The 27,707-nt window shown below is 45.6% G+C and overlaps 1 protein-coding gene and 1 long non-coding RNA gene across 2 annotated transcripts in view; one reads left to right on the forward strand and one right to left on the reverse strand.

The window, feature by feature from the left end:
• The first annotated feature begins 342 nt into the window (after positions 1–342).
• N4BP1 (NEDD4 binding protein 1) lies at positions 343–27,082 on the forward strand. Its single transcript, XM_075838377.1, has 8 exons — positions 343–494; positions 3,758–4,065; positions 9,176–10,653; positions 19,102–19,232; positions 20,254–20,350; positions 21,730–21,837; positions 22,685–22,792; positions 23,692–27,082. Exons 2-8 carry the CDS (start codon positions 3,808–3,810, stop codon positions 24,029–24,031), a joined length of 2,520 nt encoding a protein of 839 aa, XP_075694492.1. The 5' UTR covers positions 343–494; positions 3,758–3,807; the 3' UTR covers positions 24,032–27,082.
• LOC142661110 (uncharacterized) overlaps positions 25,817–27,707 on the reverse strand; it is a 67,918-nt gene continuing 66,027 nt past the window's right edge. Inside the window, exons 3-4 of the long non-coding RNA XR_012850629.1 lie at positions 26,134–26,213; positions 25,817–25,887 (exon numbers count right to left, since the gene is read on the reverse strand). This is a non-coding gene — a long non-coding RNA (uncharacterized LOC142661110). The remainder of the gene's footprint in view (positions 25,888–26,133; positions 26,214–27,707) is intronic.

The following is a 27,707-nucleotide window of genomic DNA, read 5'->3' on the forward strand; positions in this document are numbered from 1 at the left end:
GCCGTGTAGCCCTGTCTGGATACCATATTTTTCTAATTTATGTTTACAGCAGTGGTTTGTAACCTGTGGCTCTCCAGCGGGTGTGAAATGCCGACATCCATGCTAGGAGTTGTAGTTTTGCAGGCGCAGTAGAGCCACAGGTTACATACGTCTGCTGTACAGAATGCACATCACAGGCTACAGCTCATTACACCAACTAAGATAATAATCTCAATTACAAAGTCCTGCTGCACTGGAGGACATGGACTCACACATTGCACAAAGCTATTAGCACCAAATGTGTAAATTCAATGACCCCGCCATTTTCCCGGAGACCATTATGAAGGCCGTTATGTGGATAAGACAGTTCGCCCTCTAGTGTTCTGCGCGGTGACCCTCGGAACCCGGAAGTGCTGGTCGCTGGAACTGTTGGGTTGGGACACTTTCTGTTTGTGCAGCTGAGAGACACAGCGGAGGAGTGTGGAGCCCCGGACACCCGGCGGCTACATGGCCTTGTGAGTATCCCTGACAGAGACTGTCCCCTACACTCATATACTGTCCCCTACACTCATATACTGTCCCCTACACTCATATACTGTCCCCTACACTCATATACTGCCGCCCACTACACTCATCTACTGTCCCCTACACTCATCTACTGTCCCCTACACTCATCTACTGTCCCCTACACTCATCTACTGTCCCCTACACTCATCTACTGCCGCCCACTACACTCACATGCTGTCCCCCCCACCACAACGCTCACATGCTGTCCCCCCCCACCACTACGCTCACATGCTGTCCCCCCCCACCACTACGCTCACATGCTGCCCCCCCCCCCCACCACTACGCTCACATGCTGTCCCCCACCACTACGCTCACATGCTGTGCCCCCCCCCACCAATACGCTCACATGCTGTCCCCCCCCCACCACTACGCTCACATGCTGTCCGTCCCCCCACCACCACTACGCTCACATGCTGTCGTCCCCACCACCACTAAGCTCACATGCTGTCCGTCCCCCCCACCACTACGCTCACATGCTGTCGTCCCCCCCCCACCACTACGCTCACATGCTGTCCCCCCCCCCCACCACTACGCTCACCTGCTGTCCCCCCCCCCCCACCACTACGCTCACCTGCTGTCCCCCCCCCCCCACCACTACGCTCACCTGCTGTCCCCCCCCCACCACTACGCTCACCTGCTGTCGTCCCCCCCCACCACTACGCTCACCTGCTGTCGTCCCCCCCCACCACTACGCTCACCTGCTGTGTCCCCCCCCCCCACCACTACGCTCACCTGCTGTGTCCCCCCCCCCCACCACTACGCTCACATGCTGTCCGTCCCCCCACCACCACTACGCTCACATGCTGTCGTCCCCACCACCACTAAGCTCACATGCTGTCCGTCCCCCCCACCACTACGCTCACATGCTGTCGTCCCCCCCCCACCACTACGCTCACATGCTGTCCCCCCCCCCACCACTACGCTCACCTGCTGTCCCCCCCCCCCACCACTACGCTCACCTGCTGTCCCCCCCCCCCCCCACCACTACGCTCACCTGCTGTCCCCCCCCCACCACTACGCTCACCTGCTGTCGTCCCCCCCCACCACTACGCTCACCTGCTGTCGTCCCCCCCCACCACTACGCTCACCTGCTGTGTCCCCCCCCCCACCACTACGCTCACCTGCTGTGTCCCCCCCCCCCACCACTACGCTCACCTGCTGTCCCCCCCCACCACTACGCTCACCTGCTGTGTCCCCCACCCTCACTGTTGCTACACTCATACATATAATATATTATACATATTCTAGGTTTCCCCAGTATTTACGGTCACCTATGACCATATACTTAGTGCTGTCAAATCAATCACCTGAGGGGTCTCACCATTTTACAGGCCACTTGGTTCCATAACATTAATATCTTATTTCTTGTCTGGTTCTTGGGACACGCGCTCGTAGCTGTAACTACGCAGTAGAGGTTGGCTCTATACATTGCTCAGCACGGTGCTGTATATTTCAGAATATATGTTTACTCTACAGATCCCATTCTCTTTTATTTTGTATACTCACGTGGAGTCCATGACGTAGTCCAAATTACTTACCCTCCCCCTAACGCCCCAAACCAAAGCGACCACTAAAAAGATGTAAGTCACACTGAATTAATTGTATATGAGACCTCTGCAGACCGCACATATGGCAATCCTACATACATCCTATGGAGGCTCTGCTGTAATCATACCGTATACCCTATTAATGTACATTAGGCCATTTGTATCTACTGAACTTATAGGGAGTTTTCTTGGGTAATACCTGACAGGTAGAGAGTCCTGATTCTCATCATAGTGTATCATCATAACTGCTTATTCAATGGGGTTTTCCACCTAAAAATGCAAATTACTCCTGACTTTCTTTTCTAGATGCTGGAACATTCATATATTTGTGTTCACACTGTCATATTTCATGCAATGCAGTTGTGTGACCTGTACGACACGAACACACGGCCATTGCAATTTATTTATTAATATCCTATTTTTATAGCACCAAGCTATGTATTCACACCCATGGGTGCTAGAACTTTAATATCTTGTGCTCATAAGTCCGGCGATCCGGTATCATCTAGTGATAATCTCTGCATCTTGTGCTCTTAAGTCCGGCGATCCGGTATCATCTAGTGATAATCTCTGCATGTAAACAACGTAGTCGACTACAGTATTGATTCCGTCAAAATGACGGAACTCCTGCACAACGGAGACAAACGGAAACCTATTGCACCGGATCTTTCACCATTGAAATCGATGGTGATGGAAACGGAAACCTATGGTTTGTGTTTGTTTCAGTCAGGGTTCCGTTCTGACGGAAAGTTCAGACGGAACGCATGAACCTTGACACAGATGTGAACGAAGCCTTAGAAAACCCTTTTCAAATACCCTATTAGGGAATTCTGAGGTAATTAGCTGGAGCAGAGAGTGGCTGCAAAGAGTGTCTCCCGCTCTGGTGGACCCAGCATGTACATGGACAGCGCTTAGATTGCAATATCATATCTGTAATACTTAATTTCCCCTCTGGCGGCGCTGCAGAGGAATTGAACACTTGCTGCCAGATTCCCCTTGCAGATTACATCTGATCACTGAATGTCCCCGCAGCAGTACACCCTATGATTAGCTTGTTTTTGGGGGACCCCTCTTATAATAAGTCATAGTCAAAAGCGTATAATCTTGTCGGTTATATAAGGCTAGTAACAATATACTTGCACTCTTAGGGTTAGTACATACAGAGTAACTAAACTTTCAAAAAACTTTTGACATGTCATAGTCAAATGTCATAAGTTTTGATCGGTGGGGGTCCGAGCGCTAAAAGGAAGCTGCAGAAGCGCTCAGGTGAGTTATGTGCCGCTTCGTTTTTGCTCGGCTTTCCTCAAACAACTGAGTGAACGGCGTACGGGCTCAGTAGAAAGTCTATGAGCCTGTACACCGCTCGCTTGGCTTTCCGCAGAAACTGCACAGCGCTCTCCCGAGCACTTCTGCTGCTTTGTTTTAGCGATTGGTGGGGGTCTCATTGCTTGCCCCCCACTGATCAAAACTTCAGACATGTCACTATGACATGTCAAACGGTTTTTATTTATTTTGCTTTTATATTTGTCTACTTCTATGCATTGCAGTGATGTGCCGGATTATCAGACTTTCTAGATGCCGTACCACTTGTAACAGAAGTAATTGGATCTCCATCTCGGTAAATGTATAACTGCTGCTGTTCCGTATACTTGCTCCTCTCTCAGGTCTACAGTGTCCAGTATGACCGCCATACCAGACTGATCATAAACAAGGAATGGCTAACGTGGCCGCACAGAGCAGGGTAGAAGATGACACCCTCGACGAAAATGTGGTGGATGAATTCACTGCCCCTGGAGAACAAGGGAGCTTACTGGAGCAAAGCCGGGCCCGGGTGCAAGCTTTATTCCCAGTGATTTTCACAGTTCTGGGGTCTTTGGAGAACTTCAGCTATGAGGAAGGAGAAAATGGGAAGAACCCGGGACGTATCTGGTTGCAGCTTAAAGGCAAGAGACAAGCCGTGCTCAAAGCCAAGGTACAGTTCAGACAAAACAAAAAAGTAGCAAGTCACCATAAAAAATGGTGTGAACTATGTGTGCCATATGTATCAGTGTACACCAAAAACATCTATGGCAGGCTAGACCCTTGTGTACAGGCTTCCTCTCTAGTTAAAGGGGTTTCTTAGTTTGGGAAACCCATTTCCGTACACCACTAGTTGGGAATTCTGAGTTAAAGACGCACTCCGGCGTTTCTATCCCACCCCGCCCCCTCCTCCCATTTGAAAATGTGATTGAGTGCAAGGTAGTCCGAATACATGTAATGTAATGCTTTTTTTTTCTCCTGTGGTGGCGCTGCAGAGAAATTGAACACTTACTGCCACAGATTAAAGCTGATCGCTGGGGGTTACAGCAGGGGGGACACTTTGTGATTAGTTTATTGTCAAGGTAGCCTTTTAGTAAGTAGGAAGTATTTAAAGGGGGGAACCCCTTTAAGGTTTTTATCAGTTCAGCGCTAGCAACCAGTTTGTCATGGATTGCCCGAATCTTTTGCTAATGGCACTGTGGCTTGACAGGACCTAAAGGGGGTTGTTTCATCAAAACAACCCTTTCTCTATAAACAGCCTCTCCAACATTCAGCTGATCAGCACAGGTCCGGCCCTGGGGCCTCTGGCAATCGGCTGCTATCACCGGAGGAAGCTTCGCCCGGCCCTACATTTCCCCTGCAGCGCCCATTGTGAGATGTTATATTACATACTGGCCATTCAAATTTCATATTTGGGCATTCTGGGCCCGCTAGAGGAGGAGACGATCTTCTTTCGCGTCTCTCTACTGTGGCTCATAGATGCCCCCTCTATGATGTGATTGTGCTTTAATATTACTCTACAGTCCTCATAAAATGGAGACTAGTCTGAGCATGCTTATGTTTTTCCAGAATGCTTCCCGCAGTCATTTATCATCATGTCCTGAAAAGGTGTTTTCCCATTGAGGAAATTGGTGTTTTTCTAAGTCTGTACTACGAGGTCACTAGGCTAACGCTCTTCCGTAACCTGCACTGCATTGTGACACACAACTCTGACACTCCGCCGGCTCCAGTGTTATTTTTAGTGATCTAGGTCTGAGAATACTCCTGTATTTATGGAATTGTAAAGAAAAACTAAATAGAGGTGTGTGCGCTTTAGCTTCCCCTGCAGTGCGTCTGAGAGTCCGTCACGATCGGTTTATGACCTTTACAGGCCGAGTAAGGGAAGCCTAAGGGTATGTTCACACGCAGAGTCAAAAACTTCTCAAAATACGGAGCTGTTTTCAAGAGAAAACAGCTCCTGATTTTCAGACGTTTTTTGTGCCATTCGCGATTTTCGCTGCGTTTTTTACGGCCGTTTTTGGAGCTTTTTTCAATAGTCTATGGAAAACGGCTCCAAAAACGTCCCAAGAAGTGTCCTGCACTTCTTTTTCGCGGCCGATTTTTACGCGTCAAAAAACGCCACGAAAAACACTCCGTCGGAACGGAAAGCCGTTTTTCCATTGAAATCAATGGGCAGATGTTTGGAGGCATTCTGCTTCCGATTTCTGGGCCGTTTTTCGGGCGTTTACGGCCCGAAAAATGGCCGAAAATAGGTCGTGTGAACATACCCTTACAGTCGGGGGGTGTGGTGAAATTGTATTAGGCCGGGTTCCCACGGCTCGGATACGATGCATAAATATCACGCGGAGTATCCGACCTGGAACCCGCAGCACCTTCCGACCGAAAAATCGCACTACGTTGTGGTGTGGTTTTTCGGACGGAATTTCTGCTGCGTAAAAAGAAGCGCTCATACTTACCCCCTCCTTTGACGTCCACTTCAGCCTCCTACTATGACGTTGCAGGCCATGTGAGGCTGCAGCGGTCACATGGGATGAAACGTCATCCCAGGAGGCCGCACTGCAGGAAGGAGGGCGGTCTGGGTAAGTGTTTTTTTGGTTTTTTTTCCAGAGTTGCAATTTTTGTGGCGTAATCGCTGCGATTACGCCGCAGATGTCACAACACTTGGCTTTCTGTTGCGTGTTTTTGCATCCCCATTGAATTCAATGGGGAAAACCCGCAACAGAAACGCATCATAAATTGACATGCTGCAAAATTAAATTCCACACCGCAGGTCAATTTATTAACGTTTATGCTGCATTTATTTCCCTGCAGCGTGTCGCATGGGCTTTTCTAAATCTCATCCACTTTGCTGCTACTGTAAATGCGGAATTTCCGCACACAACACCGTTTACGCTACGTGGGAACCCGGCTTTACTGTGAAATCGCTGCAAAATCAAGCGATTTCTTAAAAAATGCTGTGTTTTAAAAGTATTCGGCAATTTTACTGCGCTGTCTGAATAGACCCTTATTCGTTGATGGTGAGTCACAGCAGATGCGTTAATTTAAGGTGGCCATACATTAGTGTTTGACAGATCGACCCCAAAATCTGATGTGTTGGATTTTTTGTATCTTATTTTCGTACAAACGATGATATGTAAAGAGCATGCGCCAACAAATGACATCATGAAATGGACGGTAGATGGATATTACATGAAACGCCAACCGGACGTAGGTTGGACAAGGCCAAGCTGACGCCATAAGTCAATTCGTATGAATTTTCCCGCCTACTAAAGATTTTATGCAAATGTCCAATTTCCGGCTTTTGGGGGAAATATCGTTGCACGTCTGTTAGTGTATATTCACATTCAGCAGATGAGTTTGCAAACATGTCTGCGACTGAAAATCGGTTCCATACATGTGAATGGGGTTGTTTCTGCAGGTGCTAGTCATATAAATGGGACATGCCACAAATCTGCCACGTGTGAATACATTTTTATCTATGTCTGTTTTGCCAGTCAACGTCTATCAACTGCAAACAAGGAGTCGGCGATCACTTGGGTATAATGTACGGCCAGCTTTAAATTTGATTTGACAAAAAATTGTTTGAAATTGTGTCAGAAAACAGATGACACTTGCGCCAGTTTTTTTTTTTTTGTGATCCATTTTTGTAAACGTAACAAGTGACAAATAACGAACTAATATCTGCTATGACTTTCTTTTCACTCCTTTGACTTGTGAGCGTCATTCGAAGTGATAAAAATACTTCTCAAATCTCATAACAATTGTTCCACAACATCTAGAAGATAATACATTTTTGCATCCAATATTTCTGTTCTGGCCCTTTAAAAATAGGGCAGGATCGGACAGTGAACTTATTAATCCACTAATATAAATAAACTGCTTCACTTTTACCCTATGAACCGCCCTAAAATGTTCCTGTGTGCCGGAATATGACTAAACATGGGTGCGTCTTATGGTCCAGAAAATTCTGTAGGGGCTATGGCAATGAATCATACAAAGATATCTATAACAAAAAAAAACAAAACACTGTGTGGAGAGGATAATAATACTTTTGCCCTTCCTTGATATCGATGATGTAAATGATTAATTAGTATTTGTTTGAACATTGTCTTTGCCAAGATGTCATTAGATTGCAGTGCACAATGCCTGGTAACGTGTGGAAAGCCCTGACGAGGAGTTATGAGGAAGTTTGTGCGTTTTGTAGTCGCTGCTCTGCAGGAAGTTTTTTTTGTAGGTTTACGGTAGGACAGAGAGACGTGTGTGGAAACCGCACAGGGAAACTCCGCAGGACGCATCCTGGATATTCTGAGAACTCTTTGCACATAAGAAGTGGCCTGATTGTGACTGGGAGTCCGGTGGCCGCTCTCTTCACGCATCCCGTTTTCTTAGAATTTATTTTTCCTATTCATATCACTAGTCTTGTGATCTGTCTTTTACTTAAAGGGTAACTAAATGTTAAGAAAACTTCTGACATGTCATAGTGACATGTCAAAAGTTTTGATCGGTGGGGATACGAGCACTGAGACACCCACCGATCACTTAAAGAGGCTCTGTCACCAGATTTTGCAACCCCTATCTGCTATTGCAGCAGATCGGCGCTGAAATGTAGATAAGAGTAACGTTTTTATTTTTAAAAAACGAGCATTTTTGGCCAAGTTATGACCATTTTTGTATTTATGCAAATGAGGCTTGCAAAAGTCCAAGTGGGCGTGTTTAAAGTAAAAGTCCAAGTGGGCGTGTATTATGTGCGTACATCGGGGCGTGTTTACTACTTTTACTAGCTGGGCGTTCTGACGAGAAGTATCATCCACTTCTCTTCACAACGCCCAGCTTCTGGCAGTGCAGACACACAGCGTGTTCTCGAGAGATCACGCTGTGACGTCACTCACTTCCTTCCCCAGGTCCTGCATCGTGTCGGACGAGCGAGGACACATCGGCACCAGAGGCTACAGTTGATTCTGCAGCAGCATCAGCGTTTGCAGGTAAGTCGATGTAGCTACTTACCTGCAAACGCTGATGCTGCTGCAGAATCAACTGTAGCCTCTGGTGCCGATGTGGCCGACACGATGCAGGACCTGGGGCAGGAAGTGACGACACAGCGTGATCTCTCGAGAACACGGCTGTGTCTGCACTGCCAGAAGCTGGGCGTTCTGAAGAGAAGTGGATGTTACTTCTCGTCAGAGCGCCCAGCTAGTAAAAGTAGTAAAAACGCCCCGATGTACGCACATAATACACGCCCAGTTGGACTTTTACTTTAAACACGCCCACTTGTACTTTTGCAAGCCTCATTTGCATAAATACAAAAATGGTCATAACTTGGCCAAAAATGCTCGTTTTTTAAAAATAAAAACGTTACTGTAATCTACATTGCAGCGCCGATCACATGCAATAGCAGATAGGGGTTGCAAAATCTGGTGACAGAGCCTCTTTAAACGAAGCGGCAGAAGCATTCCGGTGAGCGCTGAGCCGCTTTGTTGCTGATACGCTTTTCTCGGAAAGCCGAGGTAATGGTGTACGGACTCAAAAGAAAGTTTATGGGTCTGTACACCGAGCAGAAACAAAGCGGCTCAGCGATCACCCGAGCGTTTGAGCGATCAGATTTGTTTTTATCCAGTCTGATAATCCAGAAAGTCTGTTAATTCAACACTATGTATAATATTATGAAACCCCGTGTATTCTGATAGTATTATGGACTAGATGGACCACCTGGTCTTTTTCAGTCGTCAAACTTCTAGTGTCCTATGTTATTTCCAAGAGGACCTGACTCTTCTTCTCTCTTGCAGGAGTATGTTAAAGGCCTTTGTGAACCGGAGATGGAGATAAAAGAAAGCTACCCCAAGGAGATGCATTGCATATTTGCCGGCGCTCAGAGTTTATTCCTCAACCGCCTCATTACGGACACTTGTGCCCACGTTGCCATAGTAGAAATTGGGGTGCTTTGTATAAAAGGGGGAACAGAACCCATTGTCATGGCTCAAAGTCACATCCAGCAGTTTGTTAGACTTTTTAAAAATAATGAAAGTTTACCCCATAGCCGAGAACCAGAGGTAAAACGGAGGTTTAAGTGTTTCGTGGAAGCAAATGCAGATAAATATACAATGGACTTATTATTACTGCCCAGCGCTTTAAAGGAGGAACTTCTGAATCTCACATGGGAGGACCAGTCTTGTTCGATTCCTGATGATGCAGATCTTGAGATAGCCTCAGTAAATACCAATGCTGCAGACCAGGCCCACAGTAGTCAGTGCGCTGACCAGTCCAGAAAAAAACCACGGACGCCTGTGACTGAGCTGACCAACCAGCTGGACTCTGTGTTTTCCAGTGTACCAGAAACGCTACAAAACCCTGCACTCGTGCCGCCTTCCCACCAGGACCGATTATCAACGAAGAGACGATGTTCGGAGAATGAAGAAAGGTGTCCGAAGAAGCAATTCTCCCTAGAGTGCATCCAGTTGGACGGTCCAGTCCCTAGAGCTGCCGACACATCCGATGTTCCCATCATTGACTTGGTATCTGATTCTGGGGAAGACTCGTTGATCATTGTAGAAGAAAACAACACTGTTAGCGCAGAAACTGAGTACAAAATCCTTGTAAACTTTTTTAGGACTATGGGATATTCCAAGGAAGTGGTCGAAAAGGTTATCCGTGACCTGGGACAGTCTGAGGAACCATTAAAGCTTCTTGACGAAATAGAAAAAGAAAGCAAAAAGGTGCCCCCAGCGCCGAGCCAGTCCGAGAGTAACGACTGCAGTCAGCAAAATGCTAAAGATGATAATGGTCCTAAAAAGGAATCTCGGCCACAGCAAGAGGGGATAGTAGATCCTGTCTGTGCACCCCAATCCAGTAATGGAAACTTTCTAATCCCTAATTCAAGGAAAAACAACCCCATAGGTGCTGAAGGATTGGTGACTCAAAGACTGGGAATGGAAAGGACTTTGCCAAAAAATATTAGTTTTGTTTCAAGAGGCGCTTCTAGTCCTCCAAGGAATAGACCTGTCATAGCCCCGGAAGAACCAGGACCTTCCATCCTACCTCTGTTGAAAGTTGCAAAGCAGATTCCTGTCAAATGCAGCAATCCTCTTAATCTACCAAGACTTGTGCCGATTTACAAAAAAACTTCGCCATTTGACAGACCGTCCGTAACTGGAGTTCAAATATTCCAAAATTCAATTAAAATACCTTATAGACTAGAGTTAAAAAATGAGCCCGGGAAAGAAGATCTCCGGCACATGGTTATTGATGGAAGCAATGTCGCTATGAGGTCAGTACTGTGCTGATTGTTGTAACGTTTCTTATCTTCCTTGTTGGCTGCTGTAGGGAGGTGACGAGTGGGGAAATTACTGTAGACACTAGACATTTTCTAGGCATATTTGCTACAAAAATGCTGAGATTTATACAGTCTGCAAGGTCAGTGCTGGGCTGGTTGTTGTAGTGAGGTCAGGGCTGTGTTGGTCGTCTGCTGGTTGTTGTAGTGAGGTCAGGGCTGGGCTGGTTGTTGTAGTGAGGTCAGGGCTGGGCTGGTTGTTGTAGTGAGGTCAGTGCTGGACTGGTTGTTGTAGTGAGGTCAGGGCTGTGCTGGTTGTTGTAGTGAGGTCAGTGCTGGGCTGGTTGTTGTAGTGAGGTCAGGGCTGTGCTGGTTGTTGTAGTGAGGTCAGGGCTGTGCTGGTTGTTGTAGTGAGGTCAGGGCTGTGTTGGTCGTCTGCTGGTTGTTGTAGTGAGGTCAGGGCTGTGCTGGTTGTTGTAGTGAGGTCAGGGCTGTGCTGGTTGTTGTAGTGAGGTCAGGGCTGTGCTGGTTGTTGTAGTGAGGTCAGGGCTGTGCTGGTTGTTGTAGTGAGGTCAGGGCTGTGCTGGTTGTTGTAGTGAGTCAGTGCTCTGCTGGTTGTTGTAGTGAGTCAGTGCTCTGCTGGTTGTTGTAGTGAGGTCAGGGCTGTGTTGGTCGTCTGCTGGTTGTTGTAGTGAGGTCAGTGCTGGGCTGGTTGTCTGCTGGCTGTTGTAGTGAGGTCAGGGCTGTGCTGGTTGTTGTAGTGAGGTCAGTGCTCTGCTGGTTGTTGTAGTGAGGTCAGTGCTGGGCTGGTTGTCTGCTGGTTGTTGTAGTGATGTCAGGGCTGTGCTGGTTGTTGTAGTGAGGTCAGGGCTGGGCTGGTTGTAGTGAGGTCAGGGCTGGGCTGGTTGTAGTGAGGTCAGGGCTGGGCTGGTTGTAGTGATGTCAGGGCTGTGCTGGTTGTTGTAGTGAGGTCAGGGCTGTGCTGGTTGTTGTAGTGAGGTCAGGGCTGTGCTGGTCGTCTGCTGGTTGTTGTAGTGAGGTCAGGGCTGTGTTGGTCGTCTGCTGGTTGTTGTAGTGAGGTCAGGGCTGGGCTGGTTGTTGTAGTGAGGTCAGGGCTGTGCTGGTTGTTGTAGTGAGGTCAGGGCTGTGCTGGTTGTTGTAGTGAGGTCAGGGCTGTGCTGGTTGTTGTAGTGAGGTCAGGGCTGTGCTGGTTGTAGTGAGTCAGTGCTCTGCTGGTTGTAGTGAGTCAGTGCTCTGCTGGTTGTTGTAGTGAGTCAGTGCTCTGCTGGTTGTTGTAGTGAGGTCAGTGCTGGGCTGGTTGTCTGCTGGTTGTTGTAGTGAGGTCAGGGCTGTGCTGGTTGTTGTGGTGAGGGCAGGGCTGTGTTGGTCGTCTGCTGGTTGTTGTAGTGAGGTCAGTGCTGGGCTGGTTGTTGTAGTGAGGTCAGGGCTGTGCTGGTTGTTGTAGTGAGGTCAGGGCTGTGCTGGTTGTTGTAGTGAGGTCAGGGCTGTGCTGGTTGTTGTAGTGAGGTCAGGGCTGTGCTGGTTGTTGTAGTGAGGTCAGGGCTGTGCTGGTTGTTGTAGTGAGGTCAGGGCTGTGCTGGTTGTTGTAGTGAGGTCAGGGCTGTGCTGGTTGTTGTAGTGAGGTCAGTGCTCTGCTGGTTGTTGTAGTGAGGTCAGTGCTCTGCTGGTTGTTGTAGTGAGGTCAGTGCTCTGCTGGTTGTTGTAGTGAGTCAGTGCTCTGCTGGTTGTTGTAGTGAGGTCAGGGCTGTGCTGGTTGTTGTAGTGCGGGCTGGGCTGGTTGTCTGCTGGCTGTTGTAGTGAGGTCAGGGCTGTGCTGGTTGTTGTAGTGAGGTCAGTGCTCTGCTGGTTGTTGTAGTGAGGTCAGTGCTGGGCTGGTTGTCTGCTGGTTGTTGTAGTGATGTCAGGGCTGTGCTGGTTGTTGTAGTGAGGTCAGGGCTGGGCTGGTTGTAGTGAGGTCAGGGCTGGGCTGGTTGTAGTGAGGTCAGGGCTGGGCTGGTTGTAGTGATGTCAGGGCTGTGCTGGTTGTTGTAGTGAGGTCAGGGCTGTGCTGGTTGTTGTAGTGAGGTCAGGGCTGTGCTGGTCGTCTGCTGGTTGTTGTAGTGAGGTCAGGGCTGTGTTGGTCGTCTGCTGGTTGTTGTAGTGAGGTCAGGGCTGGGCTGGTTGTTGTAGTGAGGTCAGGGCTGTGCTGGTTGTTGTAGTGAGGTCAGGGCTGTGCTGGTTGTTGTAGTGAGGTCAGGGCTGTGCTGGTTGTTGTAGTGAGGTCAGGGCTGTGCTGGTTGTAGTGAGTCAGTGCTCTGCTGGTTGTAGTGAGTCAGTGCTCTGCTGGTTGTTGTAGTGAGTCAGTGCTCTGCTGGTTGTTGTAGTGAGGTCAGTGCTGGGCTGGTTGTCTGCTGGTTGTTGTAGTGAGGTCAGGGCTGTGCTGGTTGTTGTGGTGAGGGCAGGGCTGTGTTGGTCGTCTGCTGGTTGTTGTAGTGAGGTCAGTGCTGGGCTGGTTGTTGTAGTGAGGTCAGGGCTGTGCTGGTTGTTGTAGTGAGGTCAGGGCTGTGCTGGTTGTTGTAGTGAGGTCAGGGCTGTGCTGGTTGTTGTAGTGAGGTCAGGGCTGTGCTGGTTGTTGTAGTGAGGTCAGGGCTGTGCTGGTTGTTGTAGTGAGGTCAGGGCTGTGCTGGTTGTTGTAGTCAGGTCAGTGCTCTGCTGGTTGTTGTAGTGAGGTCAGTGCTCTGCTGGTTGTTGTAGTGAGGTCAGTGCTCTGCTGGTTGTTGTAGTGAGTCAGTGCTCTGCTGGTTGTTGTAGTGAGGTCAGGGCTGTGCTGGTTGTTGTAGTGCGGGCTGGGCTGGTTGTCTGCTGGTTGTTGTAGTGAGGTCAGTGCTCTGCTGGTTGTTGTAGTGAGTCAGTGCTCTGCTGGTTGTTGTAGTGAGTCAGTGCTCTGCTGGTTGTTGTAGTGAGTCAGTGCTCTGCTGGTTGTTGTAGTGAGGTCAGTGCTGGGCTGGTTGTCTGCTGGTTGTTGTAGTGAGGTCAGGGCTGTGTTGGTTGTCTGCTGGTTGTTGTAGTGAGGTCAGGGCTGGGCTGGTTGTTGTAGTGAGGTCAGTGCTCTGCTGGATGTTGTAGTGAGGTCAGGGCTGTGTTGGTCGTCTGCTGGTTGTTGTAGTGAGGTCAGGGCTGGGCTGGTTGTTGTAGTGAGGTCAGGGCTGTGTTGGTTGTCTGCTGGTTGTTGTAGTGAGGTCAGGGCTCTGCAGGTTGTTGTAGTGAGGTCAGGGCTGTGTTGGTCGTCTGCTGGTTGTTGTAGTGATGTCAGGGCTGGGCTGGTTGTTGTAGTGAGGTCAGGGCTGTGTTGGTTGTCTGCTGGATGTTGTAGTGAGATCAGGGCTGTGTTGGTCGTCTGCTGGTTGTTGTAGTGAGGTCAGGGCTGTGTTGGTCGTCTGCTGGTTGTTGTAGTGAGGTCAGGGCTGGGCTGGTTGTTGTAGTGAGGTCAGGGCTGGGCTGGTTGTTGTAGTGAGGTCAGGGCTGTGTTGGTTGTCTGCTGGATGTTGTAGTGAGGTCAGGGCTGTGTTGGTCGTCTGCTGGTTGTTGTAGTGAGGTCAGGGCTGTGTTGGTCGTCTGCTGGTTGTTGTAGTGATGTCAGGGCTGGTTGTTGTAGTGAGGTCAGGGCTGGGCTGGTTGTTGTAGTGAGGTCAGGGCTGTGTTTTTTCGTCTGCTCGTTGTAGTGAGATCAGGGCTGTGTTGGTTGTCTGGTTGTTGTAGTGAGGTCAGGGCTGTGTTGGTTGTCTGGTTGTTGTAGTGAGGTCAGGGCTGTGTTGGTTGTCTGGTTGTTGTAGTGAGGTCAGGGCTGTGTTGGTTGTCTGGTTGTTGTAGTGAGGTCAGGGCTGTGTTGGTCGTCTGCTGGTTGTTGTAGTGATGTCAGGGCTGGGCTGGTTGTTGTAGTGAGGTCAGGGCTGTGTTGGTTGTCTGCTGGATGTTGTAGTGAGATCAGGGCTGTGTTGGTCGTCTGCTGGTTGTTGTAGTGAGGTCAGGGCTGTGTTGGTCGTCTGCTGGTTGTTGTAGTGAGGTCAGGGCTGGTTGTTGTAGTGAGGTCAGGGCTGGGCTGGTTGTTGTAGTGAGGTCAGGGCTGTGTTTTTTCGTCTGCTCGTAGTGAGATCAGGGCTGTGTTGGTTGTCTGGTTGTTGTAGTGAGGTCAGGGCTGTGTTGGTTGTCTGGTTGTTGTAGTGAGGTCAGGGCTGTGTTGGTCGTCTGCTGGTTGTTGTAGTGAGGTCAGGGCTGTGTTGGTTGTCTGGTTGTTGTAGTGAGGTCAGGGCTGTGTTGGTTGTCTGGTTGTTGTAGTGAGGTCAGGGCTGTGTTGGTCGTCTGCTGGTTGTTGTAGTGAGGTCAGTGCTGGGCTTGTCGTCTGCTGGTTGTTGTAGTGAGGTCAGGGCTGTGTTGGTTGTCTGGTTGTTGTAGTGAGGTCAGGGCTGTGTTGGTTGTCTGGTTGTTGTAGTGAGGTCAGGGCTGGTCGTCTGCTGGTTGTTGTAGTGAGGTCAGGGCTGTGTTGGTTGTCTGGTTGTTGTAGTGAGGTCAGGGCTGTGTTGGTCGTCTGCTGGTTGTTGTAGTGAGGTCAGTTCTGTGTTGGTTGTCTGGTTGTTGTAGTGAGGTCAGGGCTGTGTTGGTTGTCTGGTTGTTGTAGTGAGGTCAGGGCTGTGTTGGTCGTCTGCTGGTTGTTGTAGTGAGGTCAGTGCTGGGCTGGTCGTCTGCTGGTTGTTGTAGTGAGGTCAGGGCTGTGTTGGTTGTCTGGTTGTTGTAGTGAGGTCAGGGCTGTGTTGGTTGTCTGGTTGTTGTAGTGAGGTCAGGGCTGTGTTGGTTGTCTGGTTGTTGTAGTGAGGTCAGGGCTGGTCGTCTGCTGGTTGTTGTAGTGAGGTCAGGGCTGGGCTGGTTGCCTGCTGGTTGTTGTTATGGGGTCAGTTCTGTGCTGGTTGTTTATCGTATCTGCACTGTTGGTTGTTAGGCCAAGTTCACACTTTGCAGTTGTTTGTTCATACATTTTTTTTTTTTCACAGTTTAACCCCTACCCGCCGCAGCCATTTTTCAGATTTTCATTTTTATTTTTTCACTCCCCGTCTTCCAAAAGCCATAACTTTTTTTATTTTTCCGTCAGTAGAGCGGTGTGACGGCTGATCTTTTGCGGGAGGCGCTGTAGTTTCTATTGGTAGCATTTAAAGTACCACGTAATGTACTGGGAAACTGAAAAAAAATTATTTGTGGGCTGAAATTGGAAAAAACGGTGATTCCTCAATTGTTTTTTTTGGTTTCGTTTTTACGGCTTTTACCGTGCGTTCAAAACGACAACTTAAGTTTATTCTGTGGCTCAACACGATTACGGTCATACCAAATTTCTATAAGTTTTTTTTTTTTTTTGTTTTTTTTTTTTATATTTTACTACTTTTAAGAAAAAAATACTTTTTGTTAAAAATTTTTTTATGTGTCGCCACATTCTGAGAGCCATAACTTTTTTTTATTTTTTCATCGAGCAGTGTGACGGCTTGTTTTTTGCGGGACGAGATGTGGCTTTTATCGGTATTATTTTTTGATACATATAATTTTTTGATCACTCTTTATTACATTTTTTTTGGGAGCTAAGTTGACCAAAAAAACAATGATTTTGGTGTTTTAAAATGTTTTTCTTTTTTTACGGCGTTCAGCGCCACAGTTCAGACGTTTACGAATGCGGCGATACCAATTTTGTTAACTTTTTTTTATTTTTTGACATTACTTTAGAGGAAAAAAAGGTGTTTTTTTTTTTTAATGGTTTAATATTTATTTATTTGTTTTTCCACTAGTAAAAACTTTTTCACTTTTTATTTACACATTTCATTGGTCCCTCTAGGGGACTTGAACCAGCGAGCGTTAGATCGCTGGTACAATACACTGCAATACTAACTTATTGCAGTATATTTGTCATTTTTACCAGACACGTCTTTTGCGGGAAGTAACCCCTTTATGCTTTCTGTCCGTGAATGAGAAAATTTTTGTTTATACGTAGAGACTGGAAACCTGTACAAACCTAATACTTCTCGCAGCAGAGGTTTTGCTACAATTGTATCCAGTCTAGACAATTATCTGTGCTAAAGAAACTGGACTGCAGGCGGATTCATTTTACCTGCACTGATACATTGTAACACTGGATATAATTGGAGCAAACCGTCAGTTGTGAGAAGAATTTTGGTATATTCACACAAGCAGTTTTTTGCTGCAATTATTGCAAAAATCACAATGTTGCAGTTTTGTCAAACACGCAGGGGTTTTACGTAACCATGGCGTGTGAATACATACGATACTTCGGTGCGGACAGGTTTTCAGCCTCTGGATATTAACAAGAATGTTTCGGTTCTTGAAGATCTCTGCTTGCTGCCTGTGAATTGGAACGCAAATTATATGGGGAAGTTGCAGAACTTTTTATTGTGACCTTTAATTGCTATTAAATTCGTATCTGAAACATTATTATTTTTTTCATAGTTTTCGCAATGTTTTCGGTATTGTCATTTCTCAGAAAAAGTCTATCGGAATATTTATCATGTCGTTTTCTTGTGAGTTACGGTATTTCACTAGGTTACTCATTGATTACTCACGGTCTTGCCTCCGGAGATGAGATTACTTTCAATCACTTCTCTCGTGAGAAGACAATATTGTGGTGTTGCAAGGTTTCGGATACAGCAAGTTTTGGCCTAAAATTAGAAATGTTTTTTTAATTTTGAGAAAAGTGAACATTTGTGAAAGCTCGTGTCAGCGGGCAGGTGGGTCTGAGTCACACCTGTCTACTGGTGATGCCAATCACATGGGGGTAGTCACTGTCTGTTGTGTGCATCCTGTTATGTTGCAGAAACCACAAATCTCAAGGCATGATGAGATTTGTAGTCCCGCTGCAGCTGGAAAGCACCAATGTGTGAGAATATCTTAGTATTGCTTACCAGTCTTATGACTTCATTGTCATTGTGTCAGCAGCATCTGATAGTAGTAGTTTGGCAGACAGTGACTGCTGAGTATCTACACGTTTTTATGTGGAAGGTCATTGTAGTCAAGTGATAAGCAATGCAGATACAAAGTATTTTTTACTCTAATCACTATTTTACTATGTGAAACTGAGTTAATTTGTATATTACATTACTTATCCTGTACTGATCCTGAGTTATATCCTGTATTATACTCCAGAGCTGCACTCGCTATTCTGCTGGTGGAGTCACTGTGTACATACATTACTTATCCTGTACTGATCCTGAGTTACATCCTGTATTATACTCCAGAGCTGCACTCGCTATTCTGCTGGTGGAGTCACTGTGTACATACATTACTTATCCTGTACTGATCCTGAGTTACATCCTGTATTATACTCCAGAGCTGCACTCACTATTCTGCTGGTGGAGTCACTGTGTACATACATTACATTACTTATCCTGTACTGATCCTGAGTTACATCCTGTATTATACTCCAGAGCTGCACTCACTATTCTGCTGGTGGAGTCACTGTGTACATACATTACATCACTTATCCTGTACTGATCCTGAGTTACATCCTGTATTATACTCCAGAGCTGCACTCACTATTCTGCTGGTGGAGTCACTGTGTACATACATTACATTACTTATCATGTACTGATCCTGAGTTACATCCTGTATTATACTCCAGAGCTGCACTCGCTATTCTGCTGGTGGAGTCACTGTGTACATACATTACATATCATGTACTGATCCTGAGTTATATCCTGTATTATACTCCAGAGCTGCACTCGCTATTCTGCTGGTGAAGTCACTGTGTACATACATTACATTACTTATCCTGTACTGATCCTGAGTTACATCCTGTATTATACTCCAGAGCTGCACTCACTATTCTGCTGGTGGAGTCACTGTGTACATACATTACATTACTTATCCTGTACTGATCCTGAGTTACATCCTGTATTATACTCCAGAGCTGCACTCACTATTCTGCTGGTGGAGTCACTGTGTACATACATTACATCACTTATCCTGTACTGGTCCTGAGTTATATCCTGTATTATACTCCAGAGCTGCACTCACTATTCTGCTGGTGGAGTCACTGTATACATACATTACATTACTTATCCTGTACTGATCCTGAGTTACATCCTGTATTATACTCCAGAGCTGCACTCACTATTCTGCTGGTGGAGTCACTGTGCACAAACATTACATTACTGATCCTGAGTTACAGCCTGTATTAAGCTAGAACTGCAGTCTGAATTCTGCAAGCTTTAGAGCGAAACTCTTATTAATGATCTGCTCGTTCAGTGTCTGCACTTGCCTGATGACATTTTGTTTGCATTATCCCTGACCACTTATTAGTCTAATAAAATAATTTTATGTCATAACCTGAATTGAAGAATTTCATTTTGTAACGCTTCTCGCGTCTTCGTCGTCATCTTCTTCTTCTTCTTGCAGTCATGGTTTACAGAAGTTCTTTTCCTGTCGAGGAATTGCGATAGCAGTAGAATATTTCTGGAAGAAAGGACACAGGAAAATCACAGTGTTTGTGCCTCAATGGAGAACAAAGCGAGATCCGAATATCACAGGTAATGCAGGACATTCATCTGGTCGTTACTTGTGTGATCGTCACATATATGGAGAGCTCTCCATAGGGTGCAGCCGCAGATACATCGTTGCGTACTGATGGTATTGATAATGTGGTTTTATTTTAGAAAACGTATTCATCTCACTATAGGGACCTATAACTATTCATCCTGACCCTCCTAATTCATGAATAGAATGCAAGAACTCCATTAAGGACTGACACTTGACCAGTAGTAGAGGGCATTTTGCTGAAAATGTTGATTGCATAACATTGCAGATTTATAAACCATTTGGGGTCTGTGGAAAGATGGGTGTCAAACCCTACCGGTCTAGTTATATATGTCGAGACAAAAATATTTGGGGACAGCTGAATAGAGACGTTACTCAAGAGGACGACCCAGGGACTTATAGTCATTAGCTTTACGGGGAAACGCTCTGCAGCTGTCACGTTCTATAGGTTGGTTGTTTCCCACACCACTTGCTTTGCTGCAGAGTATAATGTCGTTGCGGTTTAGTGGACGTCATAGTGAAACTTTGACTCTGTACAATATTTTTGTGCTTTTTACTTTCATATTTTTCCTAACTGAATAAACACTGTATGTAAAAAAATAACAGGAAATTCTTCTTTTAAACGTAAATATCGGTTTTCCTAGATGTGCGGACGCACAGTGTACTTCACTGGTCACTAATGAAAGGGGGCGCCACTGGACCCTTCCCGGATCCCACAGTTTGTACCCAAACCTTTGGGAAGGCAGCTGTACTGGATTTAGCTACATTCCCTAATTTATTAATTAGGGACTATGTGGTTGCTGGTACATTGTATCATTGTATTATTTGGGCACTGTATGGTACATCATCCGGGAGGGGTGAGGGCATCAATAGAAGGTACTGCACAAGTCACCATCCTACCTAATTAATATATTGGCCAAACACGAGCACCTGACAGATATCCATGAGACGTGGACTCCTATTTCTACTTTACTGCCAGTCTAACACGTTCTCATCTGGTTTCCGTCCATACAGAGCAGCACTTTCTTCAGCAGTTAGAAGAACTGGGAATCTTATCGTTCACCCCTTCCAGGACCGTGTTGGGCTCTCGAATTGCATCACACGATGACAGGTGTGTAGTTCTCTGGCCAAGATCTCTATAATGTGCACATGGTAGGGTTGGATTGCGGGGGTTTAATATCGGGCTCAGGCAGGACTTGTACCCCGATTCTGGGAGGTATGGCCCAAGCAGTATATTATAGAGTGTTACAAAAGCAGGCAGCAGGGGCTTCACCAGTGACCTCTGACCAATGTAGCGTTCATGTGTACAGGTTGGCAAGGGCATCGATGGACCTGATAAGTGGACAGTCATATTGCACAGTCATAGAAAACAAATGCATTTTTCTTCTGCTTCTGGTCTTGTGAAACCAACGTTATATATTGCAATTTCCTTTTGGAAACAAGTCCTGGATTATGGATGTATAATATATACAGCAGACAAAAAAATGAGGACCGCACACTGCGAGCACCAATGCCACCTAAACCACTAAATATAAATAAATATGCATTACATAATAGGGAGGTTCTTAGTGCACATTTTGATCAAAAAGTGTTTGCCCACCAGCCAGGACAAGGCGACCTCTGTAAGGTGGGGACCTACGCTGCACATACACCCAGGGCAGAATGGGAGGAGTGCAAGATCAAAAAAATGGAGGCAGTCACTAACATATATATATATATAATTTATTCTCCTGAACATCATTGACTTGTGTATCACACTCTGAATAATTCTCGGATTATCCTGGCTTGTTTGTATACCGGTGATGTTGGATTACGTCAGTGCTGTAAACCCGGCTGCTGCTATTGAATAAACAGATATTGCCAGTGTTTAGCAATTACGGGGCAGGTTGTCATTATTTTACTGGAACAGAACACGTCTCTTGATTGATCGTTGTGTAATAAGCTTGAAGTTCACGTGGCACCATAGCATTGGCACATATTGGCAGCTCTCATTGTATGACAGATAAACCTTCAGCAGAATAATTAGAATATTATTCATTCATTTTATAGACTAGGACATAAAGAATTAGTAAAGCAAAATCTCTTTAAGAAGCAAAAGTCCTGTCTCTGACTTTTGAGAATAGTCATCCTCCCATAGCAGTGGACGTGTCTGTCTGTATGGCAGTGCGTCTGTATGGCAGTGCGTCTGTATGGCAGTGCGTCTGTATGGCAGTGCGTCTGTATGGCAGTGCGTGTGTGTGTGTGCGTCTGTATGGCAGTGCGTCTGTATGGCAGTGCGTGTGTGTCTGTGTGTGTCTGTGTGTGTGTGTGCGTCTGTGTGTGTCTGTGTGTGTGGCAGTGGACGGATGTGTGTGTATGGTCTAAATAAAAGGGCTTTGATGGTCACCTCTTGGAGGTCTCCGATCTGGAGAACCACTGGGACTGGTGAAATCAAAAGGTCTTGTGTAACGCTTCACTCCACATACGTGACCTTCTTTTCCTTTACTGCAGGTTCCTTTTGCATTTGGCAGAGAAGACTGGTGGAATCATAGTAACAAATGACAATCTCCGGGAGTTTGTTGTTGAATCTCCTGCATGGACTAATATTATAAAAGAAAGGTCTGTGTGATTTTTGGTTCTCAGTAACACCGTGTTCAATGGGGAGTTTCAAAGCTATGTACACCTTCTGAAATAGTTTTGTGTTTGTTTTTAAATAAAAAGGTCTATCTGTGTATTTTGTGCAACTTTTGAAGTACTTTTTATAAAAAATACTCTTTGAGATACAGCGGCTTTGTATCCTGTATACAGAGCAGCTGTATCTTGCGCTGAAACATGTATCTGTCAGGTCAGCGGGACAGATGGGTTCAGTGTAAGCGGGTCCTGCGGGTCACAGACACGCAGGATCCACCTGTAATCGCTCACATCTAAGTTATGAACTTAGATGTGATCGGTAACAGCTCGATCCTGACCCGCCGAAACTGACCCCGTCAGTCCTGATGGGTTCAGGTCTCAGCGCAAGATACAGCTGCTCTGTATACAGGATACAAAACAGCTGTATCTCAAAAAGTAATTTAAAAAAATAAATAAAGAGTATTTAGAAAGTTGCAGAAAACAAACTGATAGACATTTTTGTAAAAGAAAATTTCAGCAGAGCTCCGCTCCTATTACATCCTTCGCTACTGCCATTGAATTAACCCACTTTTGTCTGATAGCCTATGCAAAGCGCACTCTACAGGCTTTTTGCAGGTACTGCAGCTCGGTTGCAATTGATCACTTGTAGCCTGATTCTCCCATTATATCTGATCACGGGGGGTGCAAGCAGTGGGACAATTTTTGATCAGCTTATTTTCAGGGAACCCTTTTAAGTAAATGAGATTGCACAAACCTTTTAAGGACATTGTGAACTATTGACATGTCTATGGGTCAAGATTTTGCAGTTTAATGTTTTTTCTCTCTCTCTCCTCAGATTATTACAATACACTTTTGCTGGTGATATCTTCATGATCCCAGATGATCCATTGGGACGACACGGCCCAAAGCTGGATGATTTTTTAAGCAAGCAGCCTGATCACAGGTGAGGAGGATGTCACGCTGGTGTTCAGGTGTCCTTTGCTCTCGGTTTATAGGATAAACTAATCTAATAACCTAGATACTGCGTATTTAAAAAAGAAAAAAAAAAAGGGGTCAACTTTCGAAATGCCTCAATTTTCTGCCTTATGTCATACAGAGATGAATTAGATTTTTCAGAAGGATGTGGAGGCAGAGATTATAATTACCGATGATGTCCAGTGCATTTACAACATGGACCATCTGACTTCCAATCCAGCAGCACGTCCCATGCTCTTCTATGTGTGTGTGTCTTATTTATAGAAAATACAAAATAATAAAGCTGAATTACAATTGTTTCACAGCAAGAGACCTTTTTTTTTTTTTTTTTTTTCCTGGGGCCTGAGTTTACTTGTACTGTCCAGTCAGCTCCGAGCTTTCTGCAAACCAGACAGCCCACGTTTTTTGGAACCACGGACAATAGACCATATATAACGCTGAAACGTGGAATGCAAACCCTCAATGTTGTCATAGTACATAGGATGTAGGTCTAAAAGAATTACGGTACTCCAAAGAGAGGAATCGCTGGAATACAATGAGATGCAACTATAGATTTGTTCATACGGAGCTTTCTGGTATCTGTTGTGTGACGGATCCTGCTATGCATCATGGTTTCTGTTATAAATGTAAACTACGCCAGTGTGTACTGAGCCTTCATCAAAACCAGAGTGTAAAGACCAATATGAACGTGTAGTTTAGTGTGAGGTCTATTCAGTTGTGTCCTATACTATAATGAAATAGTGACCCAGGGGCCGAATCGTGATGGGGGTACATGAAAAAGTTGCACCATGTCCTAATTATTATAATAATAGTCTTTATTTATATATGCTTTATTGACACTACATTTTGTTTTTCTCCTTTCGCCAGAAATTATCCTCTCACCCCTCGTCCGTCAGACAGTGGAGTGTTTTTCCCCAGCCATGATACCTCAGTTCCCGGGATGATCCCAACCAGCACTGATCCCTCACATCTCAGAGGTTTCCCTCCCATAGACAAAAAACCCACCCTCAGTCCATTCATTCAGAACATCCTGCGCCCACAGGCCGTCGTTCCCCCTCAGAGGACATATGACGAGACTTTATCACTAAAAGACGCCCTCTTAAAAATATTTCCTGAACCCCAGCAGAGGGAGAAAATAAACCAGATCTTGTCTGCCCATCCTTACATGCGGGATCTCAATGCCCTGTCAGCCATGATCCTCGACTGAGCACCTTCACATTCGCTGTGGGTTACATCCAAGTTCATTTTTGCCCTCCTTGTTTTTCTTGGCAAAGTTTTGTTTTATTCAGTCCATATTCGTCTTATGTGTGTCAGACCTGCTGCCGTGGAATCTAATATCCATTGCTACATGTCTCTGTCATATTACTATGATATAGGTAGGTTGCAGATAAAAAGTTAATTCGCCATTAGATCTGCAAACTTAAAATGGTATTTTTTTTTTCTGGGAAAGGAAAGCTTGAGTAAAAAAAAAAAGTAAAGTGTATGAATATATATATATAATGTGTTCAGGTCACAAGTCTCCCCCCTATATAGTCGTAGAGTCCGGGACAATGAGATCTGACCATCAGTCTGTACACTAGATGAAGGGACTGACTGGCTATTTTTGTGATTAAAAAAATTATAATAATTGCTTTCCTGAAAAACCTTTATAAGGCTATGTTCACACGGGGTATTTTGCCGAGTTTTTTGACGCGGAAACCGCGTCGCAAAACTCGGCAGAAACGGCCCGAGAACGCCTCCCATTGATTTCAATGGGAGGCGTCGGTGTCTTTTTCCCGCGAGCAGTAAAACTGCCTCGCGGGAAAAAGAAGCGACATGCCCTATCTTCGGGCGCTTCCGCCTCGGACCTCCCATTGACTTCAATGGGAGGCAGGAGAAAGCGTATATCTCGCTGTTTTATGCCCGCGGCGCTCAATGGCCGCGGGCGAAAAACGGCGCGATAATTGCCGCGAAAATCTGCGTGCAGGGAGAGGAATATCTGCCTCAAAGTTCCAAACGGAATTTTGAGGCAGATATTCCTCCCCCAAAATACTCCGTGTGAACATAGCCTTACTGGTCTTTGAATAATATTTAGGCAGCATTAAACCAGCGTGTTATGGCTATGTTCACACGGAGTATTTTGTCGAGTTTTTTGACGCAACAACCGCGTCACAAAACTCGTCAAAAACGGCCCGAAAATGCCTCCCATTGATTTCAATGGGAGGCGTCGGCGTCTTTTTCCCGCGAGCAGTAAAACTGCCTCGCAGGAAAAAGAAGCAACATGCCCTATCTTCGGGCGTTTCCGCCTCCGACCTCCCATTGACTTCAATGGGAGGCAGAGAAAGCGTATTTCACTGTGTTTTATGCCCGCGGCGCTCAATGGCCGCGGGCAAAAAACTCAGCGAAAATCGGCGTGCAGGGAGAGGAAAATCTGCCTCAAAGTTCCAAACGGAATTTTGAGGCAGATATTCCTCCTGCAAAATACTCCGTGTGAACATAGCCTATAAGTGCAGCCGCTATACAGTCCCCCTGAACTGGATGGGGGTGACCATGCTGGAAAGGGCTGCCTGTGATGCAGAGAGTAATGTGTTATTCAGGTCTTTTCTCAATGTAACAAGTAAAGCCGTAGACCAGGTCGGTACGCAGCCCCCTGAGCAGTGTTTTTATATTTTTTTTGGTGCACTGAAGAAGCATTTGAAATGTTCAGCTGCCAATAGCAAATCAGATTTGTTTTATTTTTTTATTAAGGGAATGTTGATCCCAAATATCCCCTCCTTTAAAATATGCCGCCTGTCACTAGCGTACATTATTTATATATTTAAAATATATATATTTTTTATAGAGAAATACAATACTGTCATTTGTGTTGGAGCTCACCACACGGCTGTATTTACATGTTACACATATTTGCCAGAAGCGGGAGCATGGTGACAAATGTTTCCTACTATCGTCCGCTTGGTTACTGATCAGTGGACCGTAAAGAGGGGGAAGTTGTTTAGTTATTGATCCCTACCTGATAACAGGAACTCCTCTCTTCACATTGTTTTTCATTGTAAATTTTCTATGTTGATAAGTTGTATAGTTCTGAAAGAAAAAAAAAATACTTTGTAATATAAATCTTATTTTTATTGTAATCGGCTCTCTGGAAACAGCCAGCAGTGTAAAGAATGGAGGATTTTAATGCTGGTTGCCATGGCTACTTCCATGGACATGTATGTATGTGTATATATATAATTTTATCTAGGGAAAGAATACATTCCACAAAGCTTCACAATTTAATATAGTATATTAATAAATGTAATCTAGACAGAGGGGGGACATTTTACTTACCCATATACATATATACATGCTCCTGGATGCAGTCAGAATGAAAATGTCCATTGTTTATATTACCGACTGTCTTCACAGAACTGAAAAACAAAGCACAATACAAATAAGGTTTGGATATAGCATTCTTAGGCCTCGTTCACATTTGCGCTGGCGGCTCCGTTAGGGGCCTCTGTTGCAGTCCAAGATTAAACGAGACAGTAGCGCATCTTTCTGTGTTATTGTCTCCGGTAAAATCATGGACACCCCGACGGAACTTATTAAAGTCAATGGGTTCCGTCGGTCGCCAGCGGTGTCCGGTTTGCAACAGAGCCGTTAGGTTACGTTATTCCCCTGTTCTGCTCTGTGTGAACTAAGCCATACAGAAAATTACATACATTTAACTTTCGTCCATCTCTAAAAAGAATGGGAGAAATCTGCATTTTTGGGTTGGAATAAGGCAAAGTAAGGCTTCGTTCACATCTGCGTCAGGACTCTGTTCATGGGTTCCATCTGAGCTTTCCGTCAGGGGAAGCCATGAACGGAATCCAAACGGAAACCATAGGTTTCTATTTGCATCACCATTGATTTCAATGGTGACGGATCCGGTGCAAATGCTTTCCGTTTGTCCCCGTTGTGTAAGGGTTCCGTCATTTTGTCGGAATGAATAGCGAAGTCGAGTACGGTATTGATTCCGTCAAAACGATGGAACCCCTTGCACAACGGTGACCAACTGAAACCATTTGCACCGGATCCGTCACCATTGAAATCAGTGATGATGCAAACAGAAACCTATGGTTTCCGTTTGGATTCCGTTCATGGCTTCCCCTGACGGAAAGCTCAGATGGAACCCATGAACAGAGTCCTGACGCAGATGTGAACGAAGCCTAAGAAATATCTAGCCAGTGGAGGGTCTCAGATTGTTGTGTTTTAAGGTTTCTAAGTTATGGTTGTTATAAAAAAATAAAAAATAAAGAACTTTTATTTTCAGTAAAACAAAATTGTCAAATAGTTCTTAATCCCCGTCTATGATGGAAACATCTGGCAGATAATTTACAATTTCTATTACAGACCTGAAGGCTACTCCTCTGCTTTTGCGCTATGCCTTGTTCACCAGTTAAAATACTGATGCAAAATACTGACCAAATCTGCAATGTGTGAATGAGGCTTGTATACAAGTCATCCTGGAACCTGAAGTGTTACAGCAGCAGGGAATGATACATTGCATATATTGTACATTGTGTCATTGTATACAAACTGATATTAGACAGCCAATAGGCCGATACAGGGGGGTAATTGTCCCATGTGCCTCAGTCCCTATACATGGATTCTTCTTGTGTGAAGGATGACTGGAAAACTCTGATTCCACCAGGGAAGAGCATGTGATCAAAATATGGAAATTCCAGTGATCGTGGCACACAATGAAATCCGAAATTGTAATGATGAAATCACAGTTGTCTGAGTCTCAATGTTTCACTATAAGGGCTTGTCCACACGTAGCGGAATTGCGGACGGAAAATACGCAGCAGAATACAGTAGCCGTAAAGTGGGTGAGATTTTAAGGGGTTTTCCCTTCTTGGACAATTATGGCATATCCA

Source organism: Rhinoderma darwinii, chromosome 9, assembly GCF_050947455.1.
Source record: "Rhinoderma darwinii isolate aRhiDar2 chromosome 9, aRhiDar2.hap1, whole genome shotgun sequence".
Taxonomy (NCBI): domain Eukaryota; kingdom Metazoa; phylum Chordata; class Amphibia; order Anura; family Rhinodermatidae; genus Rhinoderma; species Rhinoderma darwinii.